The 18190-nt window shown below is 42.2% G+C and overlaps 1 protein-coding gene across 2 annotated transcripts in view; it reads right to left on the minus strand.

Annotated features, from left to right (window-relative positions):
• Positions 1-1033: 1033 nt before the first annotated feature.
• Positions 1034-18190, minus strand: part of si:ch73-181d5.4 — a 28522-nt gene continuing 11365 nt past the window's right edge. The window contains exons 7-17 of one of the 2 annotated variants that reach the window (XM_041064128.1): positions 12044-12211; positions 11683-11944; positions 11151-11310; positions 10866-10982; positions 10611-10733; positions 10325-10493; positions 9613-10231; positions 9326-9479; positions 9111-9200; positions 8796-8991; positions 1034-8470 (exon numbers count right to left, since the gene is read on the minus strand). In XM_041064128.1, the coding sequence (XP_040920062.1) occupies positions 1764-8470; positions 8796-8991; positions 9111-9200; positions 9326-9479; positions 9613-10231; positions 10325-10493; positions 10611-10733; positions 10866-10982; positions 11151-11310; positions 11683-11944; positions 12044-12211 (8765 nt within the window). In that variant the 3' untranslated portion in view covers positions 1034-1763. Of the gene's footprint in view, positions 8471-8795; positions 8992-9110; positions 9201-9325; positions 9480-9612; positions 10232-10324; positions 10494-10610; positions 10734-10865; positions 10983-11150; positions 11311-11682; positions 12212-18190 lie in introns of both variants that reach the window. The other variant, XM_041064121.1, reaches the window with a different exon arrangement.

Here is an 18190-nt window from a genome sequence, read left to right on the forward strand (position 1 = left end):
ACAAAGGATCTCTAGATTATTTTATTTTATTTTTGTAATGATTTATTTTAATTTATTTTTTTCAAGAACAATTATTTAAATAAAACAATCAGAGAAGTTCAGACAGGGTACAGAAAGGGAATGTCTGCTGAAACTGACAAGAGCCCGCGACTACACTCTTGGAAGATTGGAAAAATAGGTTTAATCTTTAACAGTCTTTTATTTCATAAGCTTATTTCTTATTTATGTAAAATTTTATCTGTAACATAACTATAGCTGTCAGATAAATGCAGTGCAATCAATAGTACAGTAGCTCCCTCTGAAGTGTAGTGGAGTGAGCATATAAAAAAAGTAACATAATATGGAAATACTCAAGTCCAAGTACCTCAAAACCAGAACCAGAGAAGGAAACACCCAAATTCCTGTTTAACTGGTCAATATTTCTCTGAAGCACTGGGAGAATGGAGTCTCTCTCATAACAGTACATGTGCTTGTTTTGTGTCTTGAAATGCTTGAAATGGATGTATTCACTGGTGGAATGCAAAAAAAAAACTTTTTTCACCACTTTTAAGAACAATGTTGAGGTACTTGTTCTAGTATTTATGTTTTATATATTTAACTTTATATTTCTAATTCACTTTCTTTCATTTTGTAGGCAGATATTGCACTTTTTTACTTGACTACAATTGACTGTGAGTTACTATGCAAATTAATGATTTACATACAAATCATAAAATATGAATTGTTATAGGTTACCTACCAAGCCAAGATCTACCAAACCATTAAAAAGCTCCACTCTGACCGACTATAACAGTAGAAGTGCAACTTACATGTGATTGCATCTGTTTTAACAACCTAAAAAAATAGTACTATAATATTAGCAAGGAGCATTCTTACTTTGTGGTATCATTGCTTTTAAGGATGTGAACTCCTCTCCTACCACTTGACACATTAATCACATATATTAATTAAAATGCATTAGAAACCGGCTTTTATCTCTATATTTATCTCCAGTTCTTGCATTTCACCAAGGTGACATAAAATCAAGCTGCACTGTTAAGCCTTTTATTGATATTGCTTCTGGTATACAGAACGAAAATTTGTCATTAACCTCTGTAAAGGAAATGTTTAAATTATACTTTTAAAAAAAATAAACCAGAGCTTTATTTATTCCCACAAACATAATAGTGGCACTGCTCATATAGCAATCAATCAATCAATCAATCAATCCAAATATCAAAGACAAAATCAGACCTAATACAAATTTAAAAAGTTATGTTTTTTTATTGACTTGAATCAAGCTATGTTTTATCAGCAGAGGAACATAAAAGTCAGATCAAGGTAACTATACTGACACTATGGCTATGTTAAAAAAAAAAACAAACAAAAACTGTACATTTTCTGTACAAAACCCTCCTATTTCCAAATAGAAATACAAAGTTGAATTTACAGATGGTCAATGAATTTTTATAGGCATTTAGTCCTGATCAAATAACAAAAATAAATTTACTTAAATTTACTTTGAACACAATACAGAACTAGAACATAATGAACTCAGATACCTCTGAGCATTTCCATATCAAGCTATCATGCCTGATCGTTCATGGCTTTGACTGTTGAAATTTAAATAAGACATGGACAAACACTTTTCTTCAGAAAAATACATTCAGTGTGTTATGCTGTAGTGTGTTCATTCAATGTGATGATACTAAATATTTTTGCAGGTCTCATTCAGCAGCCTTACTGTCCTGAGGGGCCCATGTGTTATGATTTTTTGCCTGTCTCTAACTTGGCTCAACATTGCTTTTATTTCCATCACTATTCATACTTTGATTGGTTTTAGTTTCTATGGGCGCACCAAAAATCCCCTGTTTATCAGTTTCATTGCCCTTGCTCCTTTTTTCTTTTCCAACACCTGTGGTTGCATCTACAGATGTGCTTATTTTACCAGCAGGACTTTTCTCCTGCTCCTCTCTTTGCCCATGGGCTAACGCTCTTGTTTGACCCACTGGTCTACCGCTGCTTCTCTCCCCGTCTGTAGAGTAACCCATTTGTTTTTGTTTCGGGATGAAGACATCAGGACTGTTCATCATACGATTTGGGAAGCGTATGAGACCTTCTGTTGGAGTGGGAAGTAAGGCAGCTCTGTGTCTCTGGGGTCTTAATGATTGTTGATTTTGTGGGCTGTCAAAAGCTGGGCATGATTTTTCTCCACTGTTTGGAGTGGGACATGGGGGCTCATTGAACTGTGCAGAATGTGGATCACTAGGGCCTAGGAATCTGGTAGCCTGATTGGGACTATTGAAATGAGGTGATGCAGATTTATCTGAATATCTAATAGCTTGCATGTCATTCTTCATGGCAGGCTCAGATCCCCATTTTTCTAAACCTGGGCTCATCATCTCTGGACCTCTCCTTTCCCTTCTAAAATCATGCTCAAATCCTCGTCTACCTGGTACACAGCTTTCCATGTCTGCACCTTGCCTTTCAGGTCCTTGCCCCCCACAATCTGAAAACCTCCCATCAGTCCCTCGACCCTCAGTTTCTGAACGTCTGTTTCCAGGCCCCGGGTGTCTTAAATCTGGACCTCCTGGGTCTGGACGCCCCATCTCAAATCCTCTCCTATTTGGGCCTCCCCTATGAACAGCAGGCCCTTCCATGTTTGGCCCTCTCACAGTCCCCCTGAAGTCTGGCTGCCTCCAGTCATTTGCCATATCTGGACCATGGCCTTGTTTATTATCTGGATTTTTTTCCCCTCTAAAAAATGTACCCAGCCCCCTTCTGTTTGGCCCACAACCCCCTCGATCAGGATCCCTCCATTCATTTCCAGGTCCTCCTCTTGGCCCTGGCCCTGGGCACATCAGATCTGGATCATCCTGGACAGGCCCTGGACCCCTGCAGCCAGGACCACTCCATTCATCTCCTGAACCCCTTGCAGGCCCTTGAAATAGTATATTTGGTCTTTCCTGTATAGGCATTCGCCCCCTACCTCTAGGTCCTCTCCATTCACTATGAGGACCCTGCCTACTATGTTCTTGGCCCTGCTCATTTGGGCCTTCTTGGATAGGCCGTGGACTCCTGATGCCATGTCTTTCCCAACGATCTCCTGAATATTCTCTCTCATTTCCGACATAATCCATATTGGGCCCTCTTCCATCTGACCATTGTTCTTCTGTGTCCGTGCCTTTCCATCTGTCCCTCTGATTTTGACTGCTCATATCTGGCCCTGGTGGTCTAATGTTTCTCCTCATAGGCCTTGGACCTCTCAAGTTTCCACCTGTTCTATCAGGTTCGTGGCCCTCTAAATCTTGGCTTTCTTGGATAGATTCTGATCCTCCAAAGTCAGCCCCTCCCCAGTCATCCCTTCTATCATGTCTTAGACCTTCTGTATTTGGACCTCTCTGCCTGATGCCTGGGCCTTTCAAGTCTGGTCCACCTGATCTTCTCCAATTTGGTCCTGGGTACTCCATATCTGGACCTCTCCTTTCAGGCCCAGGCTCCCTGAAGCCTGAGCCACCTGATTCTCTCCTCTCAGGCCCTATGCTTTCAATGTCTGGACCTCTAAATTCACAACCTGATGCTCTAAAATCTGGACCTCTTGGCCCTTGACCACCAATAGCAGTTCTTTCAGGCCCCACTCTTCTTAAGTGTGGCCCTCTCCAATCAAACTCTGGTCCCTCCATATTTGGAGGTCTCCCTTTGGCCTCAGCACCCCTGAACTGTGGGCCTCCTGGAAAGTACCTGCTGCTTTCTGTTCCTTCCATATCTGGAGGTCTTCTTTCTGGCCCAGGTCCCCTGAAATTTGGACCTTCTGGATGTCTCCTGTCAGGCCCTGGTTCCTCTAGGTTTGGACCTGCATGTTGAAGCCCTGGTCCCCTCATGTTTGGACCTCCTGGCCCTCTTCTGTCAGGCCCTGGGCCCTCCATATTTGGATGCCCCCTTTCAGGCCCAGGACCCCTGAAGGGTGGTCCTCCCTGTCCTTGACTGTGAGGCCCTGGACCTTCCCTGCCTGGACCAGTTCTTTCAGGCCCCAATCCCATGAAGTCAGGCCCAAGACCCCCCATGTATGGTCCTCTCTTGTCAGGACGAAGTCCACCAGCATTTTCATTTCCTGGTCCTCTTCTGTCAGGTCCCTGATGCTCCATAGAGGGTCCTCTCCTTTCAGGGCCGGGTCTCCGGAAACCTGGCCCTCCTGGTCCTCTCCTGTCAGACTCTTGACTGTCCATAGAGGGACCTCTCCTTTCATGTCCTGGACCAGTAAAATTGGGAACTCCAGATTCTCTCCTGTCAGGCCCTAGACCACCCATAGCAGGACCTCTCCTATCAGGTCCTGGTCTACTGAAATCTGAACCTCCTGGTCCTCTTCTGTCAGGTCCTGCACTCTCAAAAGCTGGACCTCTAATTTCAGGTCCTGGTCCTCTGAAATCTGGACCTCCAGGTCCTCCTCTGCCAGGTCCAGGGCCCTCCATAGATAAGCTTCTGTTTTGAGGCCCAGATGCCCTGAAATCTGGACCTGGAGGTCCTCTCTGATCAGTTCCAGAACCCTCCAGAGCAGGACCTCTCCATTCAGGTCCTGGTCCTCTCAAATCTGGACCTTCAGGTCCTCTCCTGTCAGTCATAGATAGACCTCTCCTTTCAGGCCCTGGTCCCCAGACACCTTGAGCTCCTGGTCCTCTCATGTCAGGCCCTGGACCAACCATATCAGGACCTCTCCTTTCAGGCCATGGTCCCCTGAAATCTGTGCCTTCTGGTCCCCTCAAATCAGTTCCAGGACCCTCCAAAGCTAGACCTCTTCTGTCAGCCCTTGGTGCTCTCATGCCACAGCCTAAATTGTCCATAGTTGGACCTCTCTGTTCAGGCTCTGGTCTCCTGAAATCTGGACCTCCTGGTCCACTCCTGTCATGCATTGGAACCTCCATACCAGGTCCTCCCCTTTCAGGTCCCGGTGCCATGAAATCCAAACAACCTGGTCCCCTGTCAGGCCCCTGGCTCTCCATGTCTGGACCTCTCCAAACAGGCTGATGGACCCTCAATTCATCTTGTATAAATGGCCTTCCTCTACCTGGACCTGGTCCTCTCCTATTTGGCCCTCTCCAATCATCACTTATGTCTGATCCTGGGCCACTCCAATCTGGATCCCTCATATGTGGACCCAGGCTTTTATTTTGATTCCTATGACCCCTCATATCAGCACCAACATTACCTGGTCCTGGACCTCTCCAATCTGGATTTGTAATGTTTGGCACGGGACCTCTGTCTTCTGGACCTATTTGATCATTTCTCCTCTCTAGCCCTGGACCTTGTATGGCTGCATCCCTCCTAAATGGACCTGTTCCTCCAATGTCTCTGCTTGAACTCCTTGCATGTGACTCACTTCCATCACACCTTGTATCTGAGCCAACCATACTATCCATATCTTGACCAGGCCCCATATAACTTCCTCCTGACATATCTTGCCTTCTTGGTTCAGGCATAATTTCTGATTCTCTCATGTTCGGGCCATGCACACTCCTTTCAACCCTAATATTTGTCTGTGGGCCCTGTCTTTCATCTGTTACTGATGGGAGTTGGAAACCCCCTTTCTGGGGGCCCCTTTCATCTAAGACTGGACTACCATCATGCCTTAAAGACATCTGTACTCCTCTTGAGTCCCTGAGAGATGTACCTGGGTTCCTTATATCTGGACTCGGATCTCTTATACCTCGACCCATCATAGCAGATCTCATTCCCCCAGTATGTGGGCTTTCATCTCTATCTCCAATATGTGAATGTGTAACAGGTACAGGTTTTTGTTCTGGTTCACAGTGGCTCATATCAAGGCCTAGTCCTTTTACTCCTGGGTTCACACCTGGCATCCTAGAACATCCCATCTTTGGGTCTCGTATGTGTGGTCCAGGACCCCAAATGTTGAGGCTCATGCCTTGTATGCCAGGGCCTCTTATATCAGGCCCTGGGAGTCTAATTCCTGTTTCTCTTAGCTCTATTTGTTGTCCACTATGTCCAGGTTCTTTCATATCTGGTCCTGGATTCCTTGGATGCTTTGTCACAGGGTCTATTTCATGTGCTGAGCCATGAAAATCTGAGCTTCTGGCTAGTGGTGAATGTCCTTTCCCTTGACCCATCATCTCTGGACACTTTAAGTCTGGACTTTCCCCTTTTAACTTTGATTTTGGATTTTGGATGTCAACTTTAACAAATGGCACTGAGACACTGGTATGTGTGTCAGGATCTATGATTTCCTCAGTCGTTCCAGAGTCACTTTTTTCTATGCTGCTAGGTTTCAAGAACTGTGGTTCTGGATCAGGGCTCTGAGGAGAATCTCGAATGGGCGGGTCAATTTCTCTTAGAGGAACTGTGCTCTCAATTTTGTTTTCAAGTAGAGTTTCCTGTTGAGAGGGTTTATCCCCCTGTGTAGAAGGAACACTGACTGATTTTTTTTGAGAGTCCTGGGATTTTGGTTGTTCTGTAATCTCATGCTTCACGTTGTGAAGAAGTTTATGTGGATGGGAGGAAAAGTCTTTATCAGGGTTCTCAGCAAGATTACATTTTAACTGTTGTCCGTCAGGGTCATTTTTAATAGTAATAGGGGTGGATGATGATGTGTTACTTTCTACAAATTCTCTTGCATGTTTTGATTTCTCAAGGACTTGAGGGGAAGGTCCTCTGTGCTGTTTTGGTGAAAGGGACACAGAGTCTTTTTTCCTAGGAGATGATGGGGATCTTTTACGGCCACGAGAATGTCGGCGTGAAGTATGGTCTTTATGGTGGCGACCCTGGCGTTCAGACTGGTTTCTAGCTCTATGCCTTGACCTGTCCCTTTCACTTCTTCTGTGTCTGTCCCTTTCTCGACGTCTCCGGGAATGTGAAGGAGAACGCCGCTGTGACCTTCTTGAAGGACTTCTGTGGCTGTCCCTTTCACGACGACTCCGCCTCTTCGGTGACTGCCTTTGCTTTCTGCTGTGGTGTGAATTTGAAACAGAGTCTTTACGGCTGCCACTCTGCCCTGATGAATCATGTGTCTTTGTACTGCTTCCTTGAAATACATCCTCTTGAATTTCATTAAAAAGTGATTCATCCTCAGGGTCATAAGCTACATCAGAATCTTCAATCTCTCCAGCAGAGGAACGCTTGTCACTATCATCCACATTTTCCTGTGTTTCATCTTGCTCTGTAACACTATCTGTGTCATTTTTTAAAGTAGGGACGGCAGTGGTGTCTTCAAGCTTAATAGATTGTGAATCGACATTGGATTTGTCCTCAGTCTCTGTAGAGTTACTAGTCTTGTCTGTTGATTCAGAAGGCCTTGACTCTGTTTGCATTATGCCACTCTGCAGAGATGACAGTTGACTGAGGGGCAAAGATTTTGATGGTGGAGACATCAGGGAATCAGAAACAGAAAAGTGAGCCATGAACATACCCACTGCTTCTCTCTGTTGACGCAGAGCCTCTTCTTGCTCCTTCAACTGCCGTTTTTGCTCTTCAATCTGCTTATTGAGCTCCTCAAGCATGCGCTGTTGTTCAGTCAGTGTTGCAGCTGAGACAACCACAGTGCCTGTAGGAAGGATTGGCGTTTCTGCAGCTGGGGTAGAAGTTTGCACTGGAGTGGTAATCACAGCTGGTGTTACAGCCTGGGTGGAAAGTGGTGTTTGGCACAAGACAGAATCTGATTTTTGAGTTGGAGTAGGGGCCTTTGTTACAACAGTGTCAATTTGAATGTCTTCAAAGATAGTCTCGTCCTCTGGATCATAGGCTATATCATCGTCCACAGAGCCTGATAAGGCAGGGCCATCTCTCTTAATTTTTTCTACATTCTGTGGAGCAGCCATTCCATATCCCCTGGCTGGATCATACTCTTCCTCTGGGTCATACGGTCGGTCAAAGTCATTTTCCTCTTCTTCTATCTCTTTGACTTTGGATTTCTGCCCATATTGTTGGACAATTGGATCCACCATTGATCCAGACACCTGAGAAAACATTTGGATCTTCTTAGAACTTAGTGTTGTTGTTGCAGAATTTCCGTCAGAAGAAACCGTGGTGTCTGTTTGCTTACTGCCAAACAAAGTCTTTAAGAGAGTCTGCAGTGGTGTCTTATCACTGGATGATGTTGTGCAATTCTTGTCAGAGATGCTATTGGAGGTGGACTCAGTGGAAGCAACAACAGCTGAGGTAGAAACTGGAGGAGTTACCCTCATGGAAGTCAAAAGAGATGGTACAGTGACTGAGCCAGAAGACGAAGAATCTGACGGTGACCCAGGGCAAGATGGTGAACCAGGAGGGGTGGTACTAGTAGGAGTCTCTGGATCATAGGGTTGGAATATTTCCAATTTGTCAGAACCATAGAGGACCGGAGGTTTTGGGATCCACATAGGGTCTTTAGTCATATGAACTTTGGGTCTCTTCTCTTCAATTTCCTGAGGGAAGCTTCCTGGACGTTTTGTCTTCTGGATGATTGCCAGACCCAAAAGAAGATTGGGCCTGTTTTTTTCAAGCCCTGTAAAATACAGAAAAGTGGGACAAATAAATCATTAGAACAAGTCTTGGGCAGATAGGTTGAATAACTATTCACATTCACAGAACAGGCATATATGGGTATTAGTGCAGAATTCTTCATTAAGGGTGGGACTGCTAACTGATTTAATAATATACCAATAATAATACTAGCAATACCAGTAATTAAAATGACATACATTTTACATCCTAAGCTGACACCAAAAATTGCATTTTATTAACAGTTGACCTTGTTAATATAGGTGCTTGCAAATAATGCAAGTGTTAATTCTGAAAGATTATAAGTGGTAGTCAAGCCACTATCTCACCTGGCCCTTCAAGAGGTTGTAGTATGGATGGGATTGATTCCTTTGCGCTGAGTGGGACAAGGTATACATCCTTGATAGAACGGCTGCCGTTGGCGACAACACCAAAACGACCTCTACTGCTGAAATACGAAAACAGCGAGACGTAGGCCACCTCTTCCTCCTCTGTTGCAGGGTGAAACCGGATCACACATAACTCCTAAGAAAAAAAAAGAAGAAGAAACGAAGAAGAAAAAAAAAAAATAACATGTATAATACTCTTACATTTTCAATAATATTATACAAGGTGCAGAAAGAAATACTGTCTATGCTGCTTGCCTTTGTAACTGAGGTCTTTAGTTTTGCAACATAGTCCCACACTGTTTCAGGCATGATTCGTCCCCCAATTTGTATTGTATCAGGTAAATCCTAAACACACAAACACAAAAAAACATAGTAAAACAAAACAAGTAAAATCCACTCATGACGACAGATTTGTCTGATACTACTAAGTGAATAATATGAATAATGAATAACATTGTGCAGTACTATACCGCTTTAAGGTTTTCAGCAGATCCTGAAACCAGATATCCCTTGGTGACAAACTTGGCTACAGTAAGCATGTTTAGGAAGCCTTTCCACAGTATGTCTTGCTTAGCCAGGAACTGAGCAGTCTCACCATCAGATAGTGATTCAGATATCACAGTCCTGAAATATGAGCCACAGCAGCACAGTAACAATCATATCCACACATTATGCTGATTCTGGTCCAATGTACACTACCTCAAACAGAATAAAACTTATTAGCATTAGCGTCATACTTCCACAGTTCTTTACATACCTTGAGGATGTGCCATAGAGTCTGGGATCTGCTGAGGGAGATGGCTTCATTAAGATAGATTTAGGTAGTGTTTTTGTTGTTGGTTGTGAGGATGCTGGAGCAGAGGGCAAGGCAGAGCTAGTCTCTTTAAGGGGGGCATAAGGGGCTGATTGGTTTTGGCGAGTGTTATTGGGTCCAGAGGTGCTACTACACGAAGCCGAAAACCTGCTTGCTGCAGTGCGGGGATCGCGTCTTGTGATGCTTACGGTGGAAACAGCTGGAATCACAACTGGTGCATATGCTCTCTTTGGTGTAAAAGCTTTAGGAGTGTCTGAAGTTGGGGATGCAGGGGACTCTGTAGGGGAAGCAGGTGACTCTAAAATAGGAGAGGCAGGAGAATCCATTATGGGTGAAGCAGGGGATTCTACTATGGTCAGTGTTGGAGAGTCAATGATAAGGCGGGATGAGGGATCCATTAAGGCAGATGTTGGAGAATCCATGTCGGGTGAATCAGGTGGCTCCCGCAGAGGGGAGTCATCTCCTGTACACTTTCTCCATAAGGGTTCATGCTTATCTCTTTTCTCAGTAACCTTGGGTTTTTTCTTTGCAGGTTCTTCCTCTTCCCCAGCTGGTATCTGGCCTGTGGGAAGGAATAAAAATCGTTACTTTAATAATTACTTCATAATATCTACTAGGTACTGCACAGCTATTGTCAAATATCTATTTAATTCACCTGTGCATATCTTGCATTTCAGGTCAAAGAGGTGAGCTTTGTGCTCTGATGTTGTGTCCTTAAGCATACAGGTGAGAACATCTGGTGTAGTGGTGCCCTGGCTTGGCAGGTTTATTCTTGTCTTGAGAGCAGGAGCAGGTAGACTTCTCTTCTGTTCCAGGGAAACAACCTACACCAACACAAACACACAAACAATAAGACTTAAGCCAAAAAGACATCCCCTGCCTTTCATGAGAAATGTTCATGTGGAGCAGGAGGGACAGTATATTAAAAGGTAGACACACACCGTGCTATCAGGTCTTTTGTTGGATCTTCTATCGGGTCTAGCAGTATTCAAACTGAGCAAATCGACCTTCACTGCTTCAGGCTTCTGCAGCAAACCTGTTCCTTTAGCAGCTGCATCCTTAACCTATGAAAACACAAGAAATAGAAGAGCATAATCAATTCTGAGACACACACAGTTTGACCTTTCTGAGGCCTGATTTTAAGTGCAAGTGTAATATCTGATTTTGTTTTGTGTTTTCTACCCATTGCACTTTACCTCTGGTGTTTCATTTGCACTTGGTTCTGGTGCCTTGGTAGCCTGCATATCCTTCTGACTCATCCTGACCAGTCTGAAGGGACTGATTTCTCCACGTACAACCCGATACAACAAGCCCTAGGAAGAACCCAGAACCGGACTATCAGTTTGCTAAATATAAAAATAACATGAGCTTCTTGTAATAAACTCACAATAGAAATTTCCACAAAATTAAAGGAATTAATCAAATGTAACGCAAAACAAAGATCACAATACACAAAAGGGTTTTATCAGCTTTTAACAAACCTTGTTTCTTGGGTCTTTTAGGTTGAACATTATAGTTCTATACTTGTTCATGTATTTGCTGTCTGTGTTGCGAAATATGTCGAACATCTCCATCTCAATGTTTGCAACGAGCTTTGCAGCTTCACTCTCAGACATGTCCAAATCCTCACAATCAGACACCCTTAACAAACAAAAAAGCAGTTAGTCAACAAACTTGTTGTGCATCACTTTGCATCAATTTTTATACTCTAAGTACTGCTGAAGTGCATCAGCCTCAAATTATATGTTCCTGGAACCTGTACTGTGATGAAAATAATACCTATGAATTTACTCCTAGATTTATGATACGTGAATCATATTATTTCCAAATTGTGTATACGTTTTGAAAATGCCATGAAATGCAGATGACTGGAAAGTATGTAATCTGGTCAGTAAAGACACATTATAGTAATAAAAATAAAAAGAGAGTATTGCATTTGTATATGACAAGACTTTGCATTATCAAAGAATCCCAGACTGAGGCTTGCAGACAAGCTTGTAAAACAGTTCTCACCTTTTGAACAGGATGCTGACGAGGGAGCGCTGGATGCTCTGTCTGACCTGGTTGTTGGGCTGAGAGGGTCTGGAGGAGGGAGCGCTGGGCGCAGGAGGCACCAGCAGGTTTCGGGTTTCATTCAGCAGCGTGGGGGCTGAAGAGGATTTCTGGCATGATGCTGAGGCAGACACGGACGGAGGCTGAGGTCCAGACTGCTTCTTTGGTATGATGTATGAGGTCTTAGTGGCAATAAGGGCCCCAGTTTCATGACATCTGGGTGCTGAAGTGGTTGGGGATTGTGCAGCTGGAGACAGACTAGACTTTGCTGGGGTGGGTGGCATTGAGGGATCAGATTCTGCAGGTTGTTGCTTAGACGCACCACTGTTTTCTGGCTCCTTTGCTTTTTCTTGAGAGTCTCTTTGTGGTGTGGCTGGCTCAGTGACAGACTGTGAGGAGGGAAGAGCATCTGTAGAGGTGTCCTCTGGAGACTGTGTTGAAGGAGCTACAGCCTCGCTGTCAGCATCTACCTGTTCGCTGTCCCTTTTAGCTGTAAGAAAAAAGAACAGTGGGGCATGTTGTGAATATAAAGAAATTCAGCCATCTGTGAACTGTGACATAAACCAACATACCACAGGATATGCAGTCAGTAGAGTTAAAAACAAATAAGTAATCAAAGTTGCTTATTGATCAAATCTGCTTTTCTCCACCTAAAAGGAAGTAGGACTAACATTAGATGGCAACAAATTGCATGTTATTAATGTTCATTGCTGACGTAGTTTATATCAGAAATGTTATGTATACATTTGAGTAAAATGGGCCTGTATATGGAGTTTCTCATTTGAGAAATAAGCAAAATGCAGATATCCAGTCTATATCTCAAACTCTGTAAACATGCATCTAAATAAACCTGTAATCGATTGTCAGAAAAAAGATAGACAGATATGCCTTTAAGGGACGGTGATTTTATGACTGTAAATATAGATAACATAGATGTGCTCATAAAAAAATTACATAAATAATAGGTGTATGAACTAAATAATAGTTATGTTTTATTTCATGTAAACATAACTGTCCTTTTCTTGTAAATTTTCATGTTTTTTATACAATCAGCATTAAGACGACATTAATGCTGTGTATATAATGTACTAATAATATTACAAGACAGATTTATAAAGATTAATTAACAGTTACATGACTTACTTTTCTTTACTGAGTTATTCAGCGACCGCCTCTCTAAAACATATAATGCACTGAGTAAATTTGGCAAAGTGTCTTCATTTACTTTGCTGACACATTAAAGATATTTTCAAAATATACTTTCATAATAAAACTGCGTCCTGGTAATATTTTACAAAAGTTAATCGGCACTCTGCACTTCTTGATTTCTTACATTTCTCTCAATTTTATTGTGAGAACTGCTGATTAAATAGGCTTCTTAGGCTTCTGAATATATAAGAGCATTGTTTATTGTAGATGCTTTGTCAGTTAATGACTGCCTGATTTTAAACGGCTTAAAATGCTTTTACTTCCCCAAAAATTGTCATGAGGAAGCTGAAAGTGGAAGGGCGTTCATTTGCCAGCCACTCTGTTGTTAGCTCTTCACTAAGTGAGTATTTTAAGTGCTGGCACTAACATCACTGTCCCCATATGGAATAATGCCAGAGAGCAACAAGTTCACAGCAGTTGTTGCTTGTCTCCCCCAGTGATTTTCACTTTAAAAACACCACTTTCATTTAACTTGGAAGATTTTGGAAGGATACAAGCGTGGGCGTTTACTATTACTGGGGCAGCACCATATGTTTAGTTTGGATAATTAAAGTCCTGTGAATGCACTTCACATTTACCACTGACTTGAACTTTATGCCCATAGGCACGCATGTTTTCAAAGTTATGATAAATATGATCATGTATATTTGTATAAGGAAGATCATATAAACAATTTAACATAAATATGATCAAATGTTTCAGTGAAGATGAGCACTTTATGTACTTAAAGTACTTTAAGTTACATAACCTTTTCAATGTTGAATCAACAGGTGATGAGAAAAACCGGCTCGTGTAAACCTTTTACAGGGGCAAGAAAAAGTATGTGAACCCTTTTGAATTATCTGTTTTTCTGCACTAACCAGTCATAAAATGTGATCTGATCTTCATCTAAGTCACAGGTATTGACAAACTGAATGTGCTTAAGCTAACAACACACAAGCTATTAGAATCTTCTGTGTACACCAATTAAACATTCACATTGCTGGTGGAAAAAATAAGCGAACCCTCGGACCAGTGGAACCTCAATGGCATCAGCTCAGACATATTCTTCGGACGTCTGGTGCGAACAGCTCTCTTGAGGTTTTTTTGAAATCATTCTGTAGTGGATTTACTTCGATGTTTAGGGTCACTCTCCTGCTGCGTCACCCAACTTCTACTGAGCTTCAGCTGGGGGACAGCCACTCTGACATTATCATGTAAGATATTTGGATAAACTTAGGAATTCATGTTCCCCTCAATGATGGCGAGCTGTCCTGGCCCAGAGACAGCAAAGAAGCCGAAAATTATGATGCCTTCTTCCACTGTATGTCACTGCTGGACTGATGCAGTGTCCTTTTTAAGCCAGATGTTGTGTTGTGTGATCTTTCAAGACAATTTAACCTTAGTTTAATGAGTCCACAAAACCATTTCCCAGTAGTGCTGAGGGGTATCATTGGCAAACTTGAAGCACAGAGTGGTGGTGTTTTTTCCGAGAACAGCAGTTAACTCGCTAGTGTCCTTACATCGACACCATGTTCTGTGGGTTGTATATCGTAGACTCATGAGCACAGATGTTTAACCAGCTCCACTGATCACTTTTAGCCTTTAGCTGTTACTCTGAGGTTCTTGTTTCCCTCACTGAGAATCTCTGCCTAAAAAATATTTCAATATATATTTATATCCAGTTGTCTACATATTCAGTGTCAAGTTGGTTATGTGAGAGCACAAGTAGTTAGCCATAAATAGATGCAGACACCCTTGATCGCCTGTTTGTATATCAATACCTCTGTCTGCTACACCTGTCAATGAGAAGAACAGCAAAGAAAGACCCAATTTCACCCAGTGTGTTTCTCCGACAAAGCCAGGGCAACGGTCATTATTTGCAGCACCTGTGTCATTAATTCATCACATGTACTGTAAACTGTCATCGGCAGATGCAGCGAGACCAGAGTAAACACAGCAGAAGTTGTATGGTATGGATTGGTGGCCTAATTCATTACATGTCCAGGTGTTTGAGGATTTATGGTCAGTTTCTGACAGGTGGTAAAGCCTGCTTTAGAAAAAGCCAGCAGAGTGAAGGGGTCGAGTTTCTGTCAACATACTGTATAGGCACTTAGTTCCATTTTATGCATTTCTATAAGGAAATTGATCCTCTGGATTTATTTTCCCCCTTAGAGCTTTTCAAGAACAATCTTCAGCCACAGTGCAGCACCTGGAGACCAACTCTGTCAGTGGCTTTGTCAAGATAATGTGTCGTAACGTTACTAGTAACAAGCACGTCTGGAAAGCAACAGAACAGCACCCACGAAAACACACACAAACACAAGGAGAACATGCAGCTGGGAAAGCTGGGACCTTTAGCTAAGCACTAAGCCATGGGGTCATGATTAGCTGTACATGTGCGTAGAGGTGTGATGGTTTGAGTTGTAATTCAATGCTCAGCCCTCTGGAGTGGGCAAAATTCAATGCAACATCTCTGATGTGAGGTTCCCACTAAAATCACCTTTTTTATGTAGATGCTCATACTAGTTACAGAAGCACTGGGTGAGGATGGAGGTAAAAATCTGGTTCTCTGCCTCCAATGTACTTCATAATATTCCTGACAGGTTAACAGACTGAGGCAACGTCAAGGCAAGCTATGACTACTTTAAATGATGACAAAAGATGCATATGAAACACTACACATTTCAACAGTACTGAATAAAGGAAGCAAATGAATGATCCAGGTTTAGTCTGTCATCTGGAGAAACTTCCCTTTGTACTTTAGGACACCGACAAGCAAGTAGACCAACTATAAATGAATGAAAAAAAAATTAAAACTGAAGGATGGAACAAGGAATGAAAGAAGGAAGGAACAAATATTCAGGTGAGTCACTTTCTGCATCTATGAAGTAAAGAATGAAGAATCTTTATTTGTACATTGCTGTGCTATTGTGTGTGTGTGTGTGTACTTGTATGGCTTTACATTGTGAGCACCAGTTTGAGATTTAAACCTCTGGAGTGAGGACAATTTGGCCGGTCCTCACAACTTCAAAGGGTTGCTTGAAAGGGGTTAAAACTTGGTTTCATGGTGAGGGATAAAATTAGGCTTAGGGTTTAGTTTAGGTTTAGGTTTGGGGTTACGTATCTAGTTGTAATGGTTAAAGTTAGGTTGAGGGGATAGGGACTGCATTATGACAATGAGTGTCCTCACAAAGACTGCAGTACAAATGTGTGTGTGTGTGTGTGTGTGTCTCAAAGTGAGGAAGAAACAAGATCATCTGTATGAGTGAGTAAATGTGGTTTCTAGATATGATGAACTCGTTTAGACCCTGTCTGTGGTGAATCAAGAACAATCTCAGCGCGCCTCTTTAAATTATTAAGAATACACACACTGTGCCTATGAAACTACTGCTCACAATCATAATCATTCTTTTACATTTTGCCTTTGCCTTTATTCCTCTGTGGGTGAATTTCTGCTGTTTCCTCTCACTCTAATCTTCCCTATCACTCTTGTTTTAACATCACTGCAATTCGATTATTCTGTCTTTCAGACTTGCCATTGTGCAACCCACCACCTCTGGGGGATCCTGTCCTATCTCTTATCTTAATATGGGCCTACCCTTAATGAGGAGGCTTCACATTGGTGGAGTCTAACTTAGCAAGGTTTTCTAATGCTTACCAATACAAATTTCCTTGTTATGACTGCAGGTACTTAGCCTGCTTTCAGACCTCTGAATCACTGCTCATAACTCTGATTTGATCAGTGAAATGAAATGGCAATTCAGTCTGATTGTCAGTGAAGTAGACACTAACAAATCCAAACACTACACTTAGGTCTCTCTAATCTGCAATATCAACTTTGACATGCCTTCCATTGCACAAAGCCAAACTTTCCATTTCAGCAGATTTAATTTTCCTGGATCAAACTCCCTGTTAGTTGCAGTAATGGATCTATACATCCACTCAGTATATGTATACATTTAATAATCACTGAATCAACCATCATGGGCTACTGTCATAACCTCGGTTTTCCGGCAAACTGTTTGGTCCTACACACATATGCAATCCTCTACATATATGCAGATGCAAAACTTCAGAGTTGTCCTGATGTACAATAATGTTACTCTAACTTGCAATTAGTTAACAGAAACAAAACTTTTCAGTTGGACAAACGCAAACCCTAAACTGTAGATAATAAGATAAATACCTCTCTCATATTTATCTGGTAAATATCAAGTTGCAGCTAGGAGAGGTCTGCCTACTAACAGCTCTAAAGCTCAGTAATTAACAAAAATTTAAGTGAAAAAAGAAGAAGTAGTGGTTTTACAGTGGATAATGTGCCATATTATTACTTGGCTTAGAGCGGTAACTTCCTGAAACGGTAAGCGTTCTCTTCCCTTGCTGAGAACAGGTTTACATGTGGAGCATAAGAAATTTCATCACCTCACAGCCCACTGAAGGGAACACAGAAGGCAATACCAGGTAGTTAGACTCCTATTTACTGTCATAAGGCAAGCCATTAGTCCCTTCATGACATTATGAGTCACAATATAGAACGTGCCATGTGGTTCACAGGGAATTTCATCTCAAGGGAAACTGACTGTGAGGACAGGCCTCAGTAGGAGAGTTTGTGTTTGTCAAGCTGCTGCACTAAAAGTGCAGTTATACTAATCCATCAAGCTGAATAGTTAGTACATACTTGGTTTGTGTTTTGAGAAACATTCAAGTGACGTTTTGAGGGAGACTATGTACTATGTGTATTTATGCCATAAATGACTGGTGGGTGATATACCAAGTGGGTTTTTATGTACTCCATGACCACACACAACTTCAAACAGCACGGCAAACACTTCATATATGTATATATATACTTCATATAACTTGGCATAAGATCACATTTCTTTTGGAAATGACAATGCCAGCGATAACTCTTAAGAACAATATTTGTGAAGACAAATTTGAAGTTACTTAATCTGTACTATCTTACATCACTGTTATAAAGTTACACAGGGGGCAAACATTAAAAACTCAGAGGTACAATCTCTCACAAACTGAAACACTGGGAAAGTCAGCATTTTCTCTTTGGCTGCATGTTGTTTGTTTGGCCAGTAGGGGGTGCTTGTGTTTTACAATTAAATGCTTAAGACACTGAGGCACTGAAGTTACTGAAGCGCTGGAAAAGACATGCTGGGAAAGTACAAGCTCTGAGAGCATCAGATGGAGAAACGGTGGTAATGAGATTTAAGATGCTACAACAGAGATTCAAGAGAAATTTAAAGAATAGATTTTGGCTAAAACC

This window comes from Toxotes jaculatrix, chromosome 2 (assembly GCF_017976425.1).
Source record: "Toxotes jaculatrix isolate fToxJac2 chromosome 2, fToxJac2.pri, whole genome shotgun sequence".
Classification (NCBI taxonomy): Eukaryota; Metazoa; Chordata; class Actinopteri; family Toxotidae; genus Toxotes; species Toxotes jaculatrix.